Source organism: Parus major, unplaced genomic scaffold, assembly GCF_001522545.3.
Source record: "Parus major isolate Abel unplaced genomic scaffold, Parus_major1.1 Scaffold303, whole genome shotgun sequence".
Taxonomy (NCBI): domain Eukaryota; kingdom Metazoa; phylum Chordata; class Aves; order Passeriformes; family Paridae; genus Parus; species Parus major.
Genome location: NW_015379273.1, coordinates 14664 through 37228, shown reverse-complemented (window position 1 = coordinate 37228; position 22565 = coordinate 14664). Strand labels below are relative to the sequence as shown.

At 45.1% G+C, this 22565-nt stretch overlaps 1 protein-coding gene across 8 annotated transcripts in view; it reads left to right on the top strand.

Moving 5' to 3' along the window:
- LOC107198751 (serine/threonine-protein kinase PAK 3) overlaps positions 1–16440 on the top strand; it is an 80335-nt gene extending 63895 nt beyond the window's left edge. For all 8 annotated transcript variants that reach the window (XM_015615951.3, XM_015615949.3, XM_015615947.2 and 5 more), the window contains 6 exons: positions 1589–1701; positions 2571–2688; positions 3068–3167; positions 3578–3774; positions 6113–6250; positions 7775–16440. In XM_015615951.3, the coding sequence (XP_015471437.1) occupies positions 1589–1701; positions 2571–2688; positions 3068–3167; positions 3578–3774; positions 6113–6250; positions 7775–7864 (756 nt within the window). In that variant the 3' untranslated portion in view covers positions 7865–16440. The remainder of the gene's footprint in view (positions 1–1588; positions 1702–2570; positions 2689–3067; positions 3168–3577; positions 3775–6112; positions 6251–7774) is intronic.
- The last annotated feature ends 6125 nt before the right edge of the window (positions 16441–22565 follow it).

Below are 22565 nucleotides of genomic sequence, written 5' to 3'. Positions count from 1 at the left end.
TGGCTGGAGCTTTGGGTGGCCAGTAAAGCTTTCCTGCAAAGGCTGTTTCTCTGATGCCTGGGCCAATGTCAGCTGGCAAAATCCATCATCTGCTGTCTTCAGCTTTTAAGTGAAAGGTCTTTAAAGGGCAGTGTGGTTCTGTGCCTCAGTAACTGAATAGTTACTGTGGCCATATGCTTTCCAGCAACACTGAATCTGAGGTTTTCATAAATGCCTGAAAAGGTGTGAATTCCTAGACTCAATAAGAGCCTTGGTGCTCTCTGTGCTTGGCTGAATGCTTCACCCATAGCAAATTTTAAGAGATTAATTTTTTTACTTACTCTGTCTTCAGAACAAATTGGTACTCTCCACAGTATTGTTGATCCCACCCTGGTACCATGTTACATTATTCCTGAATGTTTTTTTTTAATGGAAAGTAATCTGCCAAGAAATCCCAACAAACTTTTGTGGTGATAAAAAGTAGATTATTTTTATTGCCAGCATAAATGTACTGGTTTAGAAATTGTTCTCTGTTCCCCATAGTGCATCAAGTTGTGCCTTTCAGAGAATGTTGGTCTAGATACACAGTTTAACTCTGTATATTTATACCACAAAATCTGCCTGTGCATGTGGCCACAGACTGGTTAGCAATGCAACTTGTAAAATCAAAACATCTGTTGTAACTAGAAGCTGTGGGAAAACACTTGAGGTGGTCACAGATTCTCCTGTTGCTGTGAGGAATAAATAGCTTTGTTACATTGCTTGATTTCAGAAAGACTTTGCCATAGAACTGCCAGAAAAAAGGAGGGCAGTGGTATCTGTCAGAGAAAGACATGGTCTCAGTCTTAATTACTAAATCTGTTAAGGCATCCATGAGCTGAAGTCAACTGTCATTATTCAGGCCCAATTTATTACAATCCCAAGTTTGAACAGTTACACTATTTGCCATTTGTTCCATCATGTGTTTTGTCTTAAAGTATAATGCAAAACATAATTAAGGAGAAATCATGTACTGGACTCAGTTTTGTGTTTCAGTCCTACTGCAGCTGGTAAGAAGTTGTGTTTTGGTCTGGTCTCAGTGACAGGCTATTACAGTGATCATATTAGTAAAAAACAGACAAAGTCATGTGTCACAGAATCCTGCTCTCTTTGGGGATCCAGCTTCAGATTCCTGAATTCTCATTTCTGGCTCTCAGCAAAGACAATTCCATCTCCCTGACTGGTAGTTCCTTATACACCTGCCATGCTGCATTTGGTAACCACAATTAAATTGGGTCTCCAAGGGGTCTAGCCCTGTAAACTTAAACCCTGGGTATATCCATAAAATACCAGCACATGGACTATTTCCTTTTAGACCCTGACAATAACTGGAAATGTGATCGGTGTTAAAGAGTGTTCTTTAGAGGAGCAAATCAAAATTTCAGCATTTGGGAAGTGCTAGGATTGTTATTTTTGTCATGGAGCAACATCTGTAACGTATGTCTGTGTTTGCTTTGTTATGGAAGCAAGAATAGCAGGTGATACAAAAATCATGTAGTTGTCCACTACATGTTCATTCTGATCTTGTGCAACAGACTACTCAGGTTAATGGCTTTTAATGTCATTTTAGGTGGCCATAAAGCAAATGAATCTCCAACAGCAGCCCAAAAAGGAACTAATTATCAATGAAATCCTGGTCATGAGGGAAAATAAGAATCCTAATATTGTTAACTATTTAGACAGGTAAGTTGTTGTGGTATTATCATGTGAATGTTTGTTTACACACAGTAGGCCAAAGGCTAAAAAAACCCTTTGATCACTGCAGAACATGGGGCTCTTTATTGTTTCTCTACTCTTCTCCAGTGGATGGGAGGAGATTGCATTGGCTCTGCATTAGTCTTTTCTGGCATACATAGTTTGAAGTCTGTTTTCAAAAACCAGGATCAGCCATATCTTCCTAAAATAAGTCTGTCAGCTCCATGTTCCAAGCTGTGTTGTTGTTTTGGGGGTTTGTTTTTTTTAAAGTTGATTAAATGTTCTGCAAAGTGCTGACAAACCGTCCTAGAAATTCTTTCCTTTGGGCTGTTTCCACTATTTTCCATTGCTGAAGATGCCAGGAAGACTAAGTTCTTGTTCCCAGAAACAGCTAATTTGACAGTTTTTTAATGGTCTTTCCTGTTTCTGAATGTATATTTTGCAAGATTTTCCAAACATTTGACAAACTTCTATCCTTAGTGGTGCATTCCCTCCTCCCATGGATAGCTTTGGAAGTTATGTTGCCTCGTTCCTGGGGTTAATGGTGGAATTCATGAGTTAAGATGATAAACCAGCTGGTGGAATGTGTCCTGGCTCCAGATTTATCTTTACTTGATTATCTTACTAAAGTGCATTCTTCACTTGCTTGTCACCTAAGATAAGTGCTTTTCATGGATATGTCTTTCTCATGTATACTGTGCAGATTCCAAGAACTGTATAGGCTAGAAGGAATGTCCTTTTCATTTTATTCTGTCTTCATTTAAAATGACCTGGATACAAGAATCAGTTTTAGGTTATAGTTATTCATTAGTTTAGGTATGCACATTCATCTCCACAGCATTGTTTTCTCCTTTCAGCTACCTTGTTGGTGATGAACTGTGGGTGGTGATGGAATACTTGGCTGGAGGCTCTTTAACCGATGTTGTCACCGAGACATGTATGGATGAAGGACAGATAGCTGCTGTCTGTCGGGAGGTGAGGGATCCCACTTGTGCTTCTGTTTGCACAGACAAGATGATGCTTCTGTTTCTGTGGTATTGTCATTACATGGACAAGAAAGCAAATCCACTGCAGCAGCAGTCATTCTGTCTGTGTTTGCAGGGTACAGTCTGTACCCTGCAAATAATAATTGATTATATAATTGATGTTTACCTTTCAAAAGTTGGTATGTGCCTTTGCCTAGAAAGACAAGACTTTAACAGTGTTGGAGCACCAAGCTCTTTTCTTGTCTGCAACATGTTCTGCCATTCCTCACCATGGCCCTAGAAGGGAAATCTCGTAGAGCCATTCCTTTCTTGTGTCATAAAATCATGTAATGAATTTTTACCCTTACATTTCTTTTTTCTCTTATCAGTGCCTACAAGCCCTGGATTTCCTTCATTCCAACCAAGTGATCCACAGAGACATCAAAAGTGACAATATTCTTCTTGGGATGGATGGATCTGTCAAATTGAGTATGTATTCTTAGTCAAGTGCAGCATTTCTGGATGTGGGGTGTGGGATTGCTTTTGAGTGATGGTCAGTTCTCCAAAAGCGGTGCTGGTGGGAGTGCCTGGACCCCTGCTGTGAGAGCACAGCTGTGTGCACAGGGTGTCAGGAGTAGCTTTGCTTTGTGTATGACCCTTCCAGAGTCGAGGGAGTTACAGTCTAAAGTTTCAAGTGATTAAGTAAAAGTGAGTGGATGAAACTTGAGGGTTTCTTTAAGTGGCCAATTTTGTATAACCTTGGCTACAGCCCTGAGGAAACACAGCATGGCTACTTTTCCTGCTAGATTCCACAGTGAATTCTCAGGCTTAAAATGGGGGTTCTTTTGCTTGATTTTGTTACTCAAGCTGGCTTTAACAGTATTTGTTTTTCTCCTCAGCTGATTTTGGCTTCTGTGCTCAGATCACCCCTGAGCAGAGTAAACGGAGCACAATGGTGGGGACTCCTTACTGGATGGCACCAGAAGTTGTAACAAGAAAAGCATATGGCCCCAAAGTGGACATCTGGTCACTTGGGATCATGGCAATAGAAATGGTGGAAGGAGAGCCTCCTTACCTTAATGAAAATCCTCTCAGGGTAGGGTGAAATATCAGATACTGCTGTCTTTCTGAACTGTGCCGTATTTAATCCTTCATGAGATAAAATCCCATTCACATCAGCTCAAACTAGTTCTACAAAGGCCCACTTCTAAAACTGTTCCTACAGCACATCAGCATCTGCTATAGCTTTGATTGAATCACTATGAAAACCTCAGAGGCAGTGGCATGTACCTGTGCAGAAACTTTCCACTTTGGCCTTCAGCAGTGCTTGAAATTTCTCATGCCATTTTTGAACTCTCTTTAAGCTGTATCTCTGAATGACAAAACTTTTAAGTGCTATGCTTCTCCAGCTGGGGAATTTTTATAATAAGCATTGGAGCTGCTGTACCTGCAAGCACAAAACTCTCTTCAGTTTCAGACCAGTGCTGATTAATTACCTGAACCTTCCAGGAAGGATCACTGCTTCTAGTAATGCCATAATTGTTTATTAGCAAACACTACTCTAAAAGTATCTTTTACCACAGATAATCTTAGTAAACTAGTGTACTTTGAAGTTTTCAGTTTTATCCTTATGTCTTAAAATTAAATGGCCAGGTCTTACACCAAATGAGTGTGTAGTAGTGGAGGAATGTATACCAGGATAAAACCTCATGACTGACAACTAAAACAAAATGCTGCACATTTAATTCCTGAAGAAGTTTATAAGATAATTAATTTTTACCTATATGTATACATACATACTGTTTGTTAAAGCCAGAATTAAAATAGAACATGATCTTTAGCTTTGTCCATGCTGTAAGGTTGTGCTTTCTCTGGTTTGTGGCACCCGGACTGTGTATTGCAGACTGACAGAAGAAATTACAGAAGGGTCAGGATGTACCTCCCAGCTGCTTAAGAAAAGAATACATCAATTATACAAATTTCACTCTTTCAATTATATAAGTTTTTCACTCTTCTTGAAATAGGTTCCTAAGTTTTCTTGGAAGACTTCCTTTGGTTTGATAGGTTCCCTGGGGTTTTTGGTTCCAGGGCACACATGTGGAGTGTTGCATACTGTGTCACCTTGTAAAGGTGGATAAGAAAGAAACAGGTTTCAATTCAGAGTGGTGCTGAATAAGCAGAGTGCACTGTAGCTGGCAGGGTAGCATTAAGCCTCTGTCACTACAACTGTGTTGTACCAGCAGCAACCTTTACACATCACAGTTTTGCTTCTGATTCCTGTGAAGCCATATTTCACTTGCAAAAAATGCAGTTGCCTTGTATGAGGCAGCTAAAGCAGGTGATAATAATTAGCATTATTGATCTGGATGCTGAAAATTTGCTTCCTTAGTCTCAAATGTTTATTAGAGCTCCTCAAGAAGCCTCATGTCAGCTGTTAGGAAAGATAACTGGATTTCCTGTTTCTGACCAAATTCACAGTCAGATATTCTTGAGATTTGTGTAAGAGGTCTCAGCTGCCTCTAAACAGAAAAGCTTATAAAGCAAGACTGTTTTTTACAGCAAAAAAATTTTAGCTGATACCACACACTAGTTGTTGGACTTCTTGTAATATATACTGAATATATTTCTTTCATAGCCCAAGCCACTTTCTCCATGTCACCAAGCCTTCAGCATTCCAGCTGCCAAAACCTTTCCTGACTTGTAGTTTCTGGGAGGGGGATATCATTAATGCATTTATTTAAGTATTAAAATTAGTGGAGGGCTACCATAGGGATGGAATTACTCCTTTTTCTGATGAGACAATTAAAAGTTTTACCACATAAGTGAAGCTGATTTGGAATTTATAGACTGCTGAAAGATAGTTGAAGGTGAGTCCTCTCTGCCCAATTATGTCTTTTCATCATAATATATTTGTGCATGCAACTTGACATGTCTGTTGAACTTGAGACTCCAAATGTTTCTTGTTTTTTATCCATGGAATAAGCTGATGGATTTTTTTTTTTTTAATCCAGTAACCATTTTTATCAAGAACAGAGCAAAAAAAACTGATGAATTTTGTTTTATGGAAGCCATATTTTAGGGACCAGTGAGCACTGCAGAGATGCATTTGATGTAATAATCCTTGGAAATAATATATTTAGAGACCACACTGACTCTTTAAAATGGCCTGTAAAGCTGTGTCAGTACTTGGAGAAGTAAAATGCACTGGTGTAGTTCTGACTAAGCCAATGAAATCAGCTGTCAAAGCAAGATCATTTTGATATTGGAATAGCTGTGATTTTTGGGTTTGTGGGGTTTTTTTGTGTTGTTGTTGTTGTTTTATCCAACCCTCTGCCAGGGAAGAAACAGCCAGTGGAGATTGGAGCTTAAAAATTGGGTCTCTGTGAGTATTTCTGGGTATGAATGAAACAGTCTTCTTTTTTCTTTGTCTCCAGGCACTGTATCTGATAGCTACAAATGGGACACCAGAGCTGCAGAACCCAGAGCGACTCTCAGCTGTGTTCCGAGACTTTCTTAACTGCTGCCTGGAGATGGATGTGGACAGGCGAGGGTCTGCGAAGGAACTTCTGCAGGTAAGATATCAAGCAACTGCAGGTGAAATAGATACGCAAGGGATCAATCCTCTTGTCAGAAAAAGGCATCAGGTGGCCTTCCCACATATTAATCTCCAGTCTTGGTGCTTTTAAACAAAAACTAAGTAAAATCCTATAATGGTTTGGGTTGGAAGAGACCTTTAAAGGTCATCTAGTCTGACTGAGATGGGATCTCTTAAACCAGGTCATGTCACTCAGAGCCCCATCTGACCTTGAATATTTCCAGAGATGTATTTCCACCTACATCATCCCTGAGCAATCTGTACCAGTGTTTCACCACTCTCCTCATAAACAGTTTCTCAATTAGATCAGATCTAAATTGATCATCTTTGGGTTGAAAACCAGTCCCTCTTGATCTATTGGAAAAGGCCCTGCTAAAAAATGTGTCTCCAACTTTATTACAACCCTCCTTGAAATATTGAAGAGTTGCAAAGTGAGGTCTCCTCAGGGCCTGCCCTTCTCCAGGCTGAACAAGCCCAGCTTTCTCAGCCTTTCCTGAGAGGAGAGATGCTCCATCTCCTGGTCATTTCTGTGGCCTTGTTTTGTACTTTAGGGAGTAAATTCAGTTTTAACTCTTCACAAAAGAACTGAAGTAGAATGATACCAGGTATAGAGGCCTGAAATAGTGTTGATGGGGGAGGAGTAAAAGCAGGCCCAGCCAAGATGTCAGAGATTTGGCTGTGGGAAGGAGGAGGCTGTGGGCCTCAGAGGGGCCCCAGCTTGTCCTTCCTGCTCTGCTCCTCTCTTAGAGGTTTCTGCTACTAAGCCCCATTTTTAGAGGTTTCTGCCACCCAAACAGGGACAGTTGAACAGGACTTGTCCCAACCCTGTTTGCTTCCTGGCACAGTCAAGCTGCTTGAGATTTGCTGCCAGGTGTTATGGGAGAGGGAGCTGCAGAATGTGCTACTTGACTGTCCCTGCTGGGAAGGAAGGTACCAGCCAGAACAGGAGGGACAGGGGATAGAAAGGTAGACACTGTTCTCCCTGCAAGCCAGAGCTGAGTCCATCAACACTCTGCCATTTGTCTCCCTGCTCTTGACTTGCTGCTGAAAACCTGTACCTCAGTAAAGATCTCAAGAAAACACAGAAACCTAAATCCTACTGGGTTGAACATTTCTTAGAGGTATTTGAGTTTCCTAAGGAATGACTTACATGCATATTTTTTGAGAATTAACACGGTTTGTGTCTTTAGAAAGGAGGAACCTAAGTGAGTCTTTTGAGTTTCCTGAAAGGAACAAAGCTCTGGGGCAGCAAGCAGCATTTTCAGAGCACTGGCAGGGCAAAAATCCCAGCAAGGTGAAGACAGTGGGAAAAATGGATTGATAGGCATATAGGCCATGTTTGCCTGTGACAGCGATGTCCTGGACTTCCTGGTGGAAGTGCAGATGGCCCCCTCAGTCCTATTTCTGAGTATTTCTGGTAACAAGTGGAATCCTGTTTGAGCCGGTGAGGAACTGAGTTTGGAAAGTAATGGTACCTTTCTTGGTTTTTTTGTTTGGGCAGCATCCATTTTTAAAATTAGCCAAGCCGCTCTCAAGCCTGACTCCTCTGATCATTGCAGCGAAGGAAGCAATTAAAAACAGCAGCCGCTAGCACTGCAGGTCGGCTTTCTGCCCTGCCAGCTCGGAGCAGGACTGAGAACACAAACTCTGTAAAACCTCAACTCTCATGCTGCAGGACAGATGGATGGATGAACAAACCAACAGTCACAGTCATGGTGGTAGGATCACCCCAGTTCCTCAAGGAGTAAAAAATTATCATTTGTCTTCTTCCTGCTTTTCAGCTCCTTAATTTATTTTTAAGATGAATCAGGGCTAAGGACAGAGAGGTAATGACAGAAAATGCTTTGCTGCCTCAATCATTTCCAAGGTAAAGCAAGTTCAGCTGGAAGATTGCCTTCCTTCTTACCCTGTGAATAATCTGTACATTCACTTTTAAATTGTCAGTTCTTTCTTAACGATGTAAAGTTGTGTTTATGGGGTTTCTGGTATGGCTTGGAATTGGAGAAGGGCAATTCTTCATTCATCAGCTCCAGACTGCCTTTTGAATATGGCCCATTTGCCAATTTTTGCCCAGCTGTGGTACTTCTACATGAGGAAGAAAGTGCAATTGCATTTCCAACCAAAAAGGAATGAAGAGTGGGTCAGACAAAACATCCCATGGAGATACAGGTGTTCAGCTGGGACTGTGTAATGATTCGGTCCTTGCCAATTGGATTTGTACCCCTAACTGTAATCTCTTTGCCCAGGTGAGAGTCTTATTCAGCTGAAACAGCAGAAAAATCAGTCAGTGTGCTCAGAACAGGTTTGTCTGATGCAAAGCTGTCAGAGCAATTTGAGGGGAGAGTAGGCCCAGCTGTGCCCAGGCCTGAGCCCCAGCAGAGGCCTGGCAGAGCCCAAAGCAGCCTGAGCATTGGCAGAGCCAGACTGGAAGGAGGCACTGGTAGCGACAAGTGGCAGCAGCCTGTCTGTGGGTACCTCTTCCTCCCATCAGGAGCCAAAAGGACTAATCCTCCCATCTCTGAGCCAAACTGGGTGGGGACTGTTCTCCAGGGAAATTGTGTCCAAGCTGAGAAATGCACAGCCTAGTGGGATTTGTCATCCTGAGTCTCTGCAGGAGTAGAGAAGAGCAAACAGAGCAGAGCGGTGGTGTCACTTCTGAGAGTGCCTGTTCTTCTCCCATCTGTCTTGTAGCTCCTGGGAAAAGTTCATAGTGTCTGTGGAATTCTTGGCAGAGGGGGAGGGGACCAGGCTGCTCTGCAGGCTCCTGCACAGGTGAGCATCCTTTAGGCACAGGAGTTCTGCCCTGAGAACCAAAGCTGATGTGAGGAACAACCTGCAGTTCAGATCTGCAGAAGCCGATGCAGCAGCCAGCTCTGGAAGAAAGCACCTTAAAACCTGGAGTTGTGCACTGAGCAAGAACAAAAGTGTGAAATGCAGGTGGATTGCAGAATTAGTTGGAGGCACCAGGCCAGCCTGCTTTCTGCTGTCTTACATATGGCAAGCACTGCGCAATGAAGCTCTTGAGTTGCTGCAAAAGATTTGCCTGATGTTGGGGATGTTCCTGAGGATTGTGCTTGACAAGTCAGCAGATTTGGAATGGAGCAGAATACTTGCAGTATGCAATTTGTGTTTTATTTATTCATTTCTGAAAGACAGTGTGGCTTCACTCAGTAAAAGCATTTTATTGGCATACTTGTTGCTGTATTTTAGAGAACAACTAATGCAAGACCTTCAAAACAGCAGCTGAATGAAATGAAACATGTACCCACTGAGCAAAAGATCCCCACAAGTAAAACAGCTTTCTGCTATAGATCTTCATGTTGGCCTGGTCCTGCAAAGGGTTAAATAGCCTTTAAGCCACTCACTGCCTTCATGTCTGGCCAGCAGTAATGAAGGATGCTTGGGGCTGTTCTTGAATCAGGCCAGGAGCATGTCTGGTTTTTGCATCCTGTTTAGTTGCAGTCTTTGTGTGGCAAGTGTCCTTACTTCTGCTACCTTCGCTCACACTGGCCATCACAGTGTCCTTGGCAAAGGCAACAGGGAGAGGCAGCCCTCCTTGAGTTACCACAGCTAAGTAGAAATTAACTTCTCATCATTTCCTGGGGAGCACAACAGGTCTGATTTTTCAGATGGCCAAATAATACGTCAAGGCGAGCAGCTCCGGTTTCCTGAACTGGGGGAACATCAGGAGGAGCTGAGGGAGCTGCCAGGAGTCCACAGGTAGAGTGACAGTGATTGACAGGTCCTGCACCAATGGCTCCCAAGCTTTGCCCCTATAAAAGAAGCCCCTGGGGAGTGTAAGCAGCCAGGACAGGCCAAATAGCAGATGGTGTAGAAGAGTGTGCAGGAAGGTGCCAGCTTGACCAGAGAGCAATGGTGTCCACCCAACAGAAAGCCATGGCTTCTCTAAGCTCTGCACCCACCACAACCCATGCGGCGGCCCAGATAGAGCTATGGTGGGATCATGCTGCTAGCCAGGCAGTTCGTGCAGTTGCAGACTGTGTCCTGCTCTTAGGCCAGTCCTGGTGGCAGCAGCATGAGCACAGCTGTGGGACATGTGCCCAGGGAGAGGAGCTCCTCCGCTTTGGGCATGAGCTGCAGCAGGAGGTGAATAGGGGCAGGAGTGTCCAAACTCACTGAGCCCCTTTCCATCATTTACCAGTAGTCCTAGCTAAGGGGGAGATCCCAGGTTATTGGACTACAGCAAATACGACATTGATCTACACAAAGACCTGGAAGGATGATCTTGGGAACTACAGGTCTGTCACCCTGACCTCAGTGATGGGAAAAGTCATGGAGCAGATCATCTGGAGTGCCATCACATGGCACATACAGAGCAACCACGGGATCAGGCCCAGCTAGTGTGGGTTTGTGATAGGCAGGTGCTGCCTGACAAGCCTGATCTCCTTTTAAAACAGCATAACCTGCCTAGGGCATGGTGGGAAAGGCTATGGATGTGTCTACTTGGAATTTAGTAAAGCCTGTGTCAGTGTTTCCCCCAGCTTTCTCTTGGAGAAATTGGCTGCTCATGGCCTGGATGGGTACACTGTTCTCTGGGTAAAAAAACTGGATGGATGACTGTGCCCAGAGAGTCATGGGGAATGGAGTCACATCCAGATGGGGCTGTCAGTTGTGGTGCACCAGGGCTGGGTACTGGAGCCAGTTGTGTTCAATATCTGTATCAGTGATCTAGACGAGGGGATTGAGGGCATTCTTAGGTAACACCAGGCTAGGTTGGAGTGTTGATCTGCTGGAGGACAGGAAGGCTCTGCAGAGGGATCTGGACAGGCTGGATTGCTGCTCCAAGGCCAGTTGGATGAGGTTCAACAAGGTAAAGTGTCAGGTCCTGCACTTGGGTCACAACAACCCCCTGTAGCTCCAGGCTTGGAAAAGAGTGGCTGGAAAATGCGTGGTGGGAAAAGACCTGGGAGTGCTGGTTGAGAGCAGCTGAACATGAGCCAGCAGTATACAACTGCCTGAAAGAGATTAGAGCAATGGAGGAATCAGTCTCTTCTCCCAGATAACAAGCTTTGGGACAAGAGGAAATAGCTGCAAGTTGCACCAAGGAAAGTTTAGATTGGATATAGGAAGAATCACCAAAAGGATGGTCAAGCATTGGAACAGGCTGTGCAGGGCAGTGCTGGAGTCACCATCTCTGAAGGTACTTAAAAGATTTGTAGATGAGGCACTTGGGGACCGGTTTAGTGCTGGATTTGGCAGTGCTGGGTTGATGGTTGGACTCAATGAGCTCAGAAGTTTTTTCCAACCTGAACAATTCTGTTCTGTTTAGAAGACTTTGTGAGGTCCCATTTTTGTCTGTCAGCTCAAGATCTGTGTCTGTAGGAGAAGCTTCCTTGCAAAAGAGTAATTTGGGCTGCCCTCAATGTGTAAAGCATTCAAGATGAAACATGTTTGGATTCCTCTAAGAAGTGAAGAAGTGAGTGACAGTTTCTGTTTCCAGTATATCTTTTATTTTTTCATATCCACAAAAGAACAGACAGTCATCTTTTTAAAGGAAAGCACTTTGTAATGGCAAGTGTTTACTGGACATACAGTCTAAATACTTCTGTCAACAAACTAGTCTATTTGATTGGGTAAGGGGGGGAATTCCTTATTTATTTCCTTTACCTATAAGTATTTCAGCATATGTACTTAAAAAAAAATACCACCACCACAACTTTCCAGAAGACAGCAGGTATGAAAAATAAGGAAATCAAATGGTAGCTTTTTCCTCTGATCAGTGGATCAGAGGATACAGAATATTGTTGGCACTGACTTGTTAAAGACAGACACTCTCCTAAGAGGTCTTACTTTTTATTTTATTAAATATTATATTCCTTTTTCTTTCCATCAGCAAATCTTTGGGTTTGAGATTTTTCTTTTAAAACAAATTCCTGGGAAGCAGAGAAGATTCAGTAGACATAATCTCTGCCAGTGGCTGATTTCAGAATGGACTAGACTTGCCCAGTGGAGACTGTATGAGATGCAGGGAACATACCTCCAGTATCCCTGTGGCTCCATGCTTCAGACAGTCTCTGGTGCTGATTCACACTCACTAATACTGAAAGATGAGAGCTGTGTTTGTATCCGCCCAGCCTGTATATTAAATGTAGAAAAGACACAGGTACTTTTAAAAAACCCAACAACATAAACCCACAAAAACCCAGTCCTAAGGAAGTCAAGTCTTGTACATTATTTTCAGGCTCACAGAGTATATTAAGATTGACATTAAGCATATTAGCATTGCCTGTGCTGAAAGGAAAGAGACAAATACTGTAAAATCTCTGGAGCAACCTTGAGTTTTCTGACTGCTATCCTCAGATCAAGTAATTAGTTATACATATTTTTTAAATATTAGAAATAGTCTGTTTCTATTGCAAAATGAAAACTAAATGTTTCAGACACTTCTATTCCAAGGTTTTAAAGGATGGGTTAATTGTCTTAATTTTTAAATTAAACAGTGAAATACGCTGTCCAGGAACTTGACTATGATTCCCATCCCTGCAATGAAGACATGAAAATGAGCCAGTAGCTCACTGTGGTTTAAATGTGTTTTGGGACAGAAGCGTGGTAGCAGTAAAGTCAGGGAAGTTTGAGAAGCACAGAAAAGTTTATTTATTTAAGAAAAAAGAAAAAAAATATAAACATACCTATGTGAAATTCCATATAGCTCCTGCATGCACTCCTGGGAACCTGCACAGGATGGATCTTACAGTGCTCTCAGGGTTGGATCCCAAACTTGGGCTGGGGTTACATTCTCACTTCTTGTGTCCTGTGCTTTTGTAAATATATGTGTATTTATTCTTCATCTTTGGCTAGTGGTTGGCCACTCCACTACACACAGAAGAACTCAAGGGTTTGTGCTGAGTTTCTTTGAGGCTAGTGGCTGCACTTTGAGTCAGTCCTTCCCTATGTCCTGCCACCAAAAATTAAGCACATTCCAGCCATGAGAAGGGAAGTACCTGTCTCCTGTCCTTTAGTTGTAGGAAATGTCACCATACTCTATTGTCCATACAGCAGTTATTTCCAGTATGTAATCCTTGGTGTGGCTACTGACTATTCCTCACACTGAGCATGTAAATATTTGTATTTCTTGGTCCAGTCCTGAGCAAATCAAGTGAACAAAGAGCCAGAGAGAGCCCTGTGACATCTGCCATTAAGGGCAGGAGCCAGTGTTTCTTTGCTTGACACCCAGGACATGCATTCTAGTGCCAGCTTTGCCTTGCTAAGTGCTACCAAGTCAGTGCTCCATACACCTTCCTGGTGTTCCTGTTCCCTCTTGGATCATTCATTCATGCCCAGATATGCAGCAACTTAATGATGGGTTGATGAAGACCTATAAGTGTTCATTTCCTTTTTTTCTCCCCCTCTCCTCTCCCCATAGCAGGTAAGTATTTCCAATTTTGTCCCAAATTTTCAGGAAGCAGACAAAGGATAAACTATCTTTCAAGAGAAACCATCCAAGCTTTTTTTGAGTGTGGTTTGCACTTCAGGGATCTTTAAAACTTCTCTTTGCTCACGTCTGTCCTTGAACTGGCAGGGTAATTTTATTTTTCTCACTGAAACTTGCAGAATCTCATTCATCCGTCTCTCTTTGGATGCAGTTTAGAGCTGATTGCCATAATCCTAGGTGTGCATTGTGCCTGCAAACCATCACTGGCTAGAGCCTACCAACAGTTGCATGTACCTTTGGTTACAAGAGTTACCTCAAAAGAAAAAAAGGTCTTATAGTAAAAAGGAGGGATGTCCGTATGCTCTATATGGGTGCCCTTTGGGCTGCCATGTGGGCACAAGCCTGCAAACCTTGTTCTTGCTGCTTAGCAATTCCATTAGGCAAGCACTTGAGTTCTGCAAGAATCTGACCTTGACTGAGGAAGCTGGGAGCGATATCATTAGTTAAAGTCGATAATATTGGAAACTGCTAATTTATTTAATAGCCTGTGATCACAGTGGCTTTGCCCTGCACAGTTTTCAAGCAGATCAGACATCAACTTTAGCACCTGTGTGTAGGGTACCTTCTGCTCTGTTTGGTGGCACAAAGTTCGCAGCTGCTGGAGGCTTGTGAGCAATGCTTGCCTTGCCCAACTTAGGTATGGAGCCAAAAGGAGCATGGTTAGGCACCGTGGCCTGAGTTGGCAGCCATGAATGCAGGTCAGAAGAGCCGTCAGACACACGTGCGCACACCTTTGAATTACAACTCCTTGGTGTTACATGTTTGTGGATGCCAGCCGCTAAAACAGCTCCTGACCATGGCATCCAGAGGTCTTTTCCAACATAAAGTATTCTACAGTTCTGTAACTCTATCTGCTGGATTCAGCTAGGTCCATGTTAGCTACTTTAGTTTCATCCAGAAGTTTTCTTTTGGTCAGCTCTTGTGGCCTAAGGCTTTGGCTGCTTTAGCTCCTAGTGCTGAGCTGCTCATGCCAAATGATACAACTCAGAGAGAATATATTTCATCCAATTTCTTCTAGAACACTGAGAGGGTGAGTGTGTGAAAACACAAGTATTGTTTATATGTAACCTCCTTTCTGCCCTTCATGCCTCTCAGGTGTTTGAAACATGAAAGAGCTTTTCTAAAGAGTGAAATGAAGCAATGTGTTACTTCTCCCAGGTCTTGCCCATTCAAGTCTCTGCACTTGACTAGTTTTATCCGTCTTTCTTTGTTTGTGCCCTTTGCCCCCCATGTGCTCAGTGGCTCCTACCCAAGACTGTGTAACTGGCCCAAATAAAGTGGTTGAGACCCTCATTTCTCTGTCCTTTGAGCTGCCTGGTCACAGCAGACTTTTTATACGGAAACTCGATATGGGGAGGGAATCTCCACCTCCGTTCCTTGCAAAATCTCCAGGAGCCCAGGGCCTCCCATCTGAAGTAAGATGCATTGAGGGCTCCCAGATGCCTCAGACTGGTGTGACACCACTGCAAATGGGAGGGAATAATGGCAGGAAGTTGTTTTGAAAGGTCTGTTTGCTGTGTCACACTGTGTGCGTCCAGCACTGCCCCAGGCTTAGGGATCAAATTCAAGCACTGTTGCTGCTCCTTCTGGAGTCAGTGAGAATTTGGTTGTTGCTTTCAATGACAGCTGAACTGGTCACTGAAGCAGCAGGTGCTGACAGTGCCCCAAGTCCCAGGGCTGGATGGTTCCCTTGGCTGCCTGCATGGGAGGCAGCTGCCCCTTTTTCTCACTCTGCCTCACAAAAAACTGTGCTGGTCACAAGTGGGTCAGCACAGCAAACAGGCAGCCTGTCAGTCTATTCCATCCTTGGCTCTTGAGATTTTTCACCTTTAAGCTTAGCTGTACAAAGGCAACTGATTTTGGTACATCTGTGTATCCCTATGTTAATGCTGATAAATCCATCTGTAGCACAGCAAGGGGGTTTGCCTTAGCCCTTCAGTGCAAGGAGCTGCCGGGTTCTGCCTTTAGCAGGTCAGCCAAGGGAGCTGCTCCACAGGGGAATGAGGAGCAAAGGACCATAGCACCTCCTTCTTGGGCAGAGCCCAAATTCTGTGGGGGAATGTTAACAGAGTTATTCTCATGCACTGGTGCATCAGCATTGCAGGTGCTGTGCCTGCAAACACATGATTTGAGATCTGCAAAAGAATTCTTCAACTCTTGACTAGATCAGGATGTCACCAGTGCTAAACTCCGGTTTAGTTAAAAGCAACCAGTTTACACCTATGCTGGTGTGTGATAGATTTTTTCCTTCAGGGTATCCAGACAAAAGTAAACAGAGGAGGAGCCTACATTTTCATTATCAGAAATGTATCTCATTTTGCTGTACATTCCTTTTTTAGGACGTGTTTATCTGTTTAAAAAAAAAAAGAAAAAAAAAAGAAAAAACAGAAAAAAATATTAAAGAGAAAATCAATAAACAAATGTGTAGTGAAAAATCTTCTGTAACTTTGGATTAAGAGGTAACTGATCTTTTTAAAAAGAGAACTAAGTTATTTACTTTGTAAATGTGCTGATGGCATGGATCCATCTTATTGACCTCAGCATCCTTTTTTTAAAGATTTTGGGTTTTGTTTCCAATATTAAGTTATTTTGAATTGTGGTTGAAGCAATAGGAAATTGAAATATGGATTGTGCATGACTGTGTCTTGAGTGTAAAAATATTGCAGTTTGAAACTTGGACCTAAAGTATTGCAAATAAAAGTTGTAAATTCCAATGGATTGTGTGACAGCAGCTTTTCCTGTAGGATGTGCAGCATCAGAAAGTCTTCATCAGTGTAGTTGTGCTTTTAGCTTTGTCTTGTGCCAGTCTATGTTGTCATGACACAGGACTTGACCTGCTACCAGCCCAGGTTGCTCTCCATCACCCCAACTCCTCAGACCTTGTGTCCACACAAGTAGACACAAAGTGTTTCTGCTGCTCCCCCTTTTTGCACAAATCCACAGAGAGCTATGACTTTTCCAAGTCTCATGTCTCCATTGTGCCATATTCCTAAAAGAACCAGCAGCCCATCCCTATGAATATGGCGAGTTATGCAGATGGTTGTCAGCTCCACTTCCTGCCTCGAAATCTTGAAACTGCTTCTAAATGCTGCTCACTTCAGGTCTTGGACACCTACTCACACAATGCTGGGAAAAAAATCCCCCAGTGAGTTATGCCAAAGTTAGAGGTCTGTAGGAAATCACTATCCATCCCTGTCATTTTAATATATCTATATGAGAGGGTATGCATAGATGTGTCTTGTATATAAAGGAAGGAGTGTGCAAGCAATGTGACTGGCACCTTTACTCTCTCTGCTCGTTCCATACCCATGGGTGCAACACCATTATGGAAACCCTTGTACAGAGAGACACTTCTATCCTGATGGAACAGAGCATGGTGAGTGGGTGTGTTTGGTGGGAAGCAAGTCCCAGACAGTAGGTGAGATCTTGCTCCCCACCTGCCAGACCTTGCTACGGCTTAATGCTGGCTCCTCTGCAATAGGAAAGACCTTCAGCCTTGTCACTCCTAGAGGGACAGTGCTAGCATGGCCACACAGGTTGTTTTCCCCACAAGTTGCAGGAGTTGAGAACATAACATTTGCAAACACTAACTGCAAGCCACAGCTCTGGGTGCTCACTGGTAACCTCAGCTCTGGGACCACTGCCTGCCCCAAGCTTCAGGGGATGCAGTGGGAGAGTGGCTGGGCTCTGCCCTGGAGCCATCCCACAGTGAGAGCTGGAAACAGGGAACACTTATTTGTCACAAACAGTCAATCCAAAGGTGGAGGGGAGCTGGTCCAGGTCCAGACTGCACTGTTGTGTGCTATGCTCTGGGACTGATGCTCCCCACAGAGAGGACTGGACTGATGTGCCAGAGAAGACAAAGAAGCTTCAGTTTAAGCCAAACTGAGGTGGATGGGTGGGCTGGGAAGAGTGGGGAGGGTCAAGGGGTTTTACAGAGCTGGAAGGACAAGGAAACAGGAGTGAGAACTTAGCAGTGAGGAGAACTGAGGGCTAGAGAGCAGGTCTGAATTACACTGAAATCCCACCAGACCTCTGAGACATAGCTGTTCTTCAGCCAGTGACAGGATGAGTCCCTAAACCTGGGGCTCAGTCTTCCTTGTGATGAGGGGCATCAATGAAGGCTACAGTGTGATGGAGACTGCAATGGGCTGGGAACTCACTGGGGGAAAAGAGGGAGCAGTTGTGAAGTAAAAGGCAGGTGGAGGAGAGAACTATTGAGAGAAGGCTGAGCTTGATCAAGCTGATCATTTTTCAGCTTGATCAAGCTGAAAAATGGCATTTAGGGTCATCCTAGATAGATTTCATTTCAGAAGTTATGGAATAAGTTTTTTTTGGCGGGGGGGATGTCATGTTTTCCCTTGGAGGTATACACTCTGCAAACTTGAGCTGTGTTGCAGAAATGCTCAAGCAAGTCTGCTGCAGGTCACACCATATCTTTTTTGGCTTATTGTCGCCTAGTGCTGAGCCACAATAGAGGCCTGGCAGAGCCCAGAGCAGCCTCAGCATCCACAGAGCCCAACTGCAAGGAGAGAAACCAGAAACTGCCCATCAGTTGTAGGCTCCTTTTCCTCTTGTCCCAGCTACCCATGGTGTCCAGAGCATGCTGGCTGTGCTCAGTGGTGCCCAAAACTGCCCATCATTGCTGCCTTTGGCAAGAGGGCAGGACGTGTACCCAGCCTGCACATCCACCTCCTCAACAGCTGCCCAGAGCAGGATGCTCCTGCGCTTGCTGCCATCTCCCAAAAGCTCTTATCCCACCATGCCAAGAAGATGGGGACCCACCTCACACTATCCACTGCTGGAAGAAAAGCTGGTCCCAAACAATATCCTCAGCCTTCTCCAAAGGCATAATCCCATCCATGCCACAGCTGGTCCCAAGCACTTTCCGATCCAGGCTGGACACCACCAAGAACACTTCCTTTAGAAAAACAAACAACAAATTATTGAAAATAGATTATAGACAGAAAGGAGAAACAAGAAAAAAAGGTAAAAAACCTTATCTCTGTCAGGGGCTTGAGGAAAGCCCCAACCTCTACATGCTAGGGAAAAACCCACCCATGGGTAAGGGAAACCCATGCTTTCTCCTTTCCCCCCCTGCACTGCCTCCCTAAAGTAATGATGATCCCAAAGCAAACAAGGGGAGTAGAGCAGCCCAAGCTCTTCCTTGCCTGTAAAGCAAAGCAGTCCATGCACAGGTTCTGGAGTCCCACCTCGGCTCCCACCTTGGGGTTTTATTTGTGTTGGGCTGGCTGCCCCAGCCCAGGGCATGGTGAGTGGGGGGGGCTGTTGGCAGGGCCAGGAGCTTACTCCCATTTTGTAACCACCCCAGCCTATCCCTCCAGGACTGGGAAAAAGCAGCTTGGCAGCCAACTGAAGAATTAGTTGCATCTGCCCCTGCAAAGAGGGGAACCTTTGGTTCCTGGCCAAGCTGTGCAATGCCCAAATCTAGGAACATCCTTGTGACTCTGGACTCATCTGCAAATTCGCTGTGGAGCCTTGAAGAAGCTTCCACAATTCGCTTGTGGAGCTTTGAAGAAGCTTCCAGAATCGAAGTCAATCATCTTCAGCTTGCCAGTGGCCAGGTCGAGGAAGAAGTTGTCATCCTTGATGTTGTCATCACTGTCTCCAGCAGCAGCAGCTCACCTGGTACAGCTTCTCCAGGGGCTCCTTCTTCCCTGGGGACGAGACCAGGCCTTTAGTGTTCTGCCCAGGGCCCCAGCTGCCAGTGAAACAAAACAAGCAAAACCAGCTTGTATGATGGCCACCAGTGCTGGGCAGAGCAGCTCAGCTCCAGTACAAGAGCTGTGTTCTCATCTGGTGATTCCTCCACAGTGATACAGGCGTAACAGTCACAGTTTGGAGACAGGCAAATGACAGGACTCAGCAAAGGTCATGCAACAAGCAGACAAAATTTATTATGGACACTTACTTTGAAGGCGAGTCCATCCTAGTTTAGGGCAAATTTGGGAGAGAACCTCTAAATGGGGGGGTCCCCCAGTGTTGCAATCCTCCTCCCGATGGGACCCCTCTGTCCCACCCCCCGTGGTGAGAGCCTGCTCGTCTCAGGGCACAGGTGGCAGAGGGGGTCCTGGAGTGGATACAACATGGACTCAAAGTATCTAGACACAGGAGGCTCAAACTTGCTGGAATAATCCCGGGTTTATTGTCTGTCATCCATCCGGGGCAAGAGAGAGACCAAAATGCCGTGGGTCTTCTCTCTTATACCAGGGGGCAGGGGGTAATCAGGGGATGCAGGGAGGTCACAGCCAATGGGAAGGGGGAAGGGAAATAAGGTTTTCAGGTAGGAACTAACATTACACAACCAGAGGTGAGTTTTACCCTTGAGAGATACAAAGATTTTTAGATGCACTACAACACCCCAAAAAAGCAAAATCCAAACGACCCCTCCCCCCAACTGGTTTGGGAAAGAAGAGATTTCTTTGGAGACAAGTGGAAAAAAAAGTTTATTTAACAGAAATTGAATAATATTAAACAATAAAACCTCTCACTGTTCGATTGGATGGCAAATCCAGGAAGAAAAAAGTCCTTTTCATGTGGTGTAGCTCGGCCCACAGAGGTTCTTATCAGTCCCTCCAGTGCCGGATAGTGCCGAGGCCCAGGCCCCAGTGGGCTACAGGCCCAGTGTGAGCTCCCTGGGTTTGTCTGGGTGTTTTTCAGTCCAGAGCAGTTTTGCACAGATCCAAGAAAAAAGGAAAAAAAAAAAGTCCAGGGAACTCCTCTGCCTCAGCTAGCTAAAACTAACTAAAAGCCAAAGAGAAGCTCTGTCCTGCATCTGTCTGTGCTGCAGACACCACAGTCCAGGAGCAGGATGTGGGGGAGTGATGTTTTCTTTCAACACAAACTGCGCGCTTCTTCTTCCCCCCCTTCGCTCTCAGAGCCAGTCTTAAAGGTGCAAAACTTAATATATAACATAAACCAGGCTGTTGGGAAGGTAGAATTAGAAAGATGTAGTGCATCTGAAAGTCTTGGTACCGCCCAAGGGTTAAACCCACCTCTGGTTTGTGTAATGTTAGTGCCTACCTGAAAACCTTCTCTCTCTTCCCCCTTCCCATTGGCTGTGACCTCCCTGCATCCCCTAATCACCCCTGCCCCCTGGTATAAGAGATAAGACCCAGAGCATTTCGCTCTCTCTCTTGTCCCAGATGATGACAGACAATAAACCCGGGATTATTCCAGCAAATTTGAGCCTCCTGTGTCTAGATACTTTGAGTCCGTGTTGTATCCACTCCAGGACCCCCTCCGCCGCCTGTGCCCTGAGACGAGCAGGCTCTCACCACGGGGGGTCGGACAGAGGGGTCCCATCGGGGAGGATTACAACAGAGTGGTGCCCGCACGTAGGGGCTGAACAGGCCCACGTTAAAGGCTTATCGGAGCCAGGGTGAGCCTTTCTTTGGAGACTTTGGATGCAGTTTACAGCAAAAAAAGTTTCTGAAAAGGAGTCGAAAATCCTCCAGCACCAGGGGACCGATTCCAGGGCAACAAGTATCCTTCCACCACCAGAAAACGACAGAAAAAGGTAAGATTGAACTCCGACACAAGGCTGGGAGGGGTGGAGAGTGAAACAGACTCCAGGGGTCTGTGTTCTGTGTAACTCCTTCCCAATGGCAGCAGCCCCAAGCGTGTGGGGGTTCCCCCAGCTGTGGGTAGAGACGGAGGGGGGGGGAGAGGGAATTCTCCTTACTGCCTGTAGAGTGTGAGTTTAATTGTAATCCTTTTGGTGCAACTTTGTTTTCTGTGGTAGGGAAAATAGACAGATTGTGTGCAGAGCTGCTGTGACCTCCAAAATGGGAGCCCGGCTCTGCACACAAGAAAGGAGTCATACACAAAACATACAGAATTTTTTAAAAACCACAAACGTAAAAATTTCAAAACATAAGATAAAACAGTTTGTATCATATTTGACTCAGCAAAGTAAACAGATTGAATTGTTGAAATTAGATTCAGTAACTGCCTGGGATGAAATTGGAAATTTATTAACCTTAAAAATAGAAGGAGGAGACAAATCGGCCTTGAAATTCCTCCCGGTTTTTCTTTTAATTCGAAAAGAATTAGTTAACAGAGAAATAAAAACGGAAGACAAACAAGCACCACAGTGTCCACCTAACTTTTCTAACTTTTCCCCCAAAACCTCTGTTCCCCCACTGGTAAAGATACCCGAGACAAACGATACAAGTTCTAGTCCCGTGTGTCTCTCTCAGTCACCCAGTCCTGCCTCACAAGCCATCAAGGCTCCCTCCCTATACCCCTGCAGTGTTAAAGAAAATGTATCTTCCTATGCCCACATGGCTGAGAGCCAAAATGGCACTGGCCACGTGTTTCCCGGCCACATGGTGAATTCCCCTGTGTATCCCCTTTCTCCTACCCATGATCCCTCCCACCCACCGGTTCCCGCCCCCAACCCTTATCACAACCCCTTTGTTCCTCCTAATGTTCCACCCTGCACCACCCCCCAGCCCTGCTTTACCCCACCCTATGACCCTGCCCCCCGAGGCTGTAACTCTATCCCCTATCCCTCTGGCCCCTGTCCCGCGGGGAGGAGGGGCGGGGAGAGAGAGAGTTACACCCTTTGCTCCTGCAGAGGAGCAGGGGGAGGGGTGTCCCGGCGCTGCCCCTCGATGGGGGGCTGCGAGCCCCTGGAGCCCAGCGTGGGCGTGTGTGTACCCCCGGAGCCCGGCGTGTGGGGGGGCAGAGCCCCGGAGCCCGGCGTGGGGGTGTGTGTACCCCCGGAGCCCGGCTTGGGGGGGTGGCGGAGCCCCGGAGCCCGGCGTGGGGTTGGGTAGAACCCCGGAGCCCGGCGTGTGGGGGGGTGGAACCC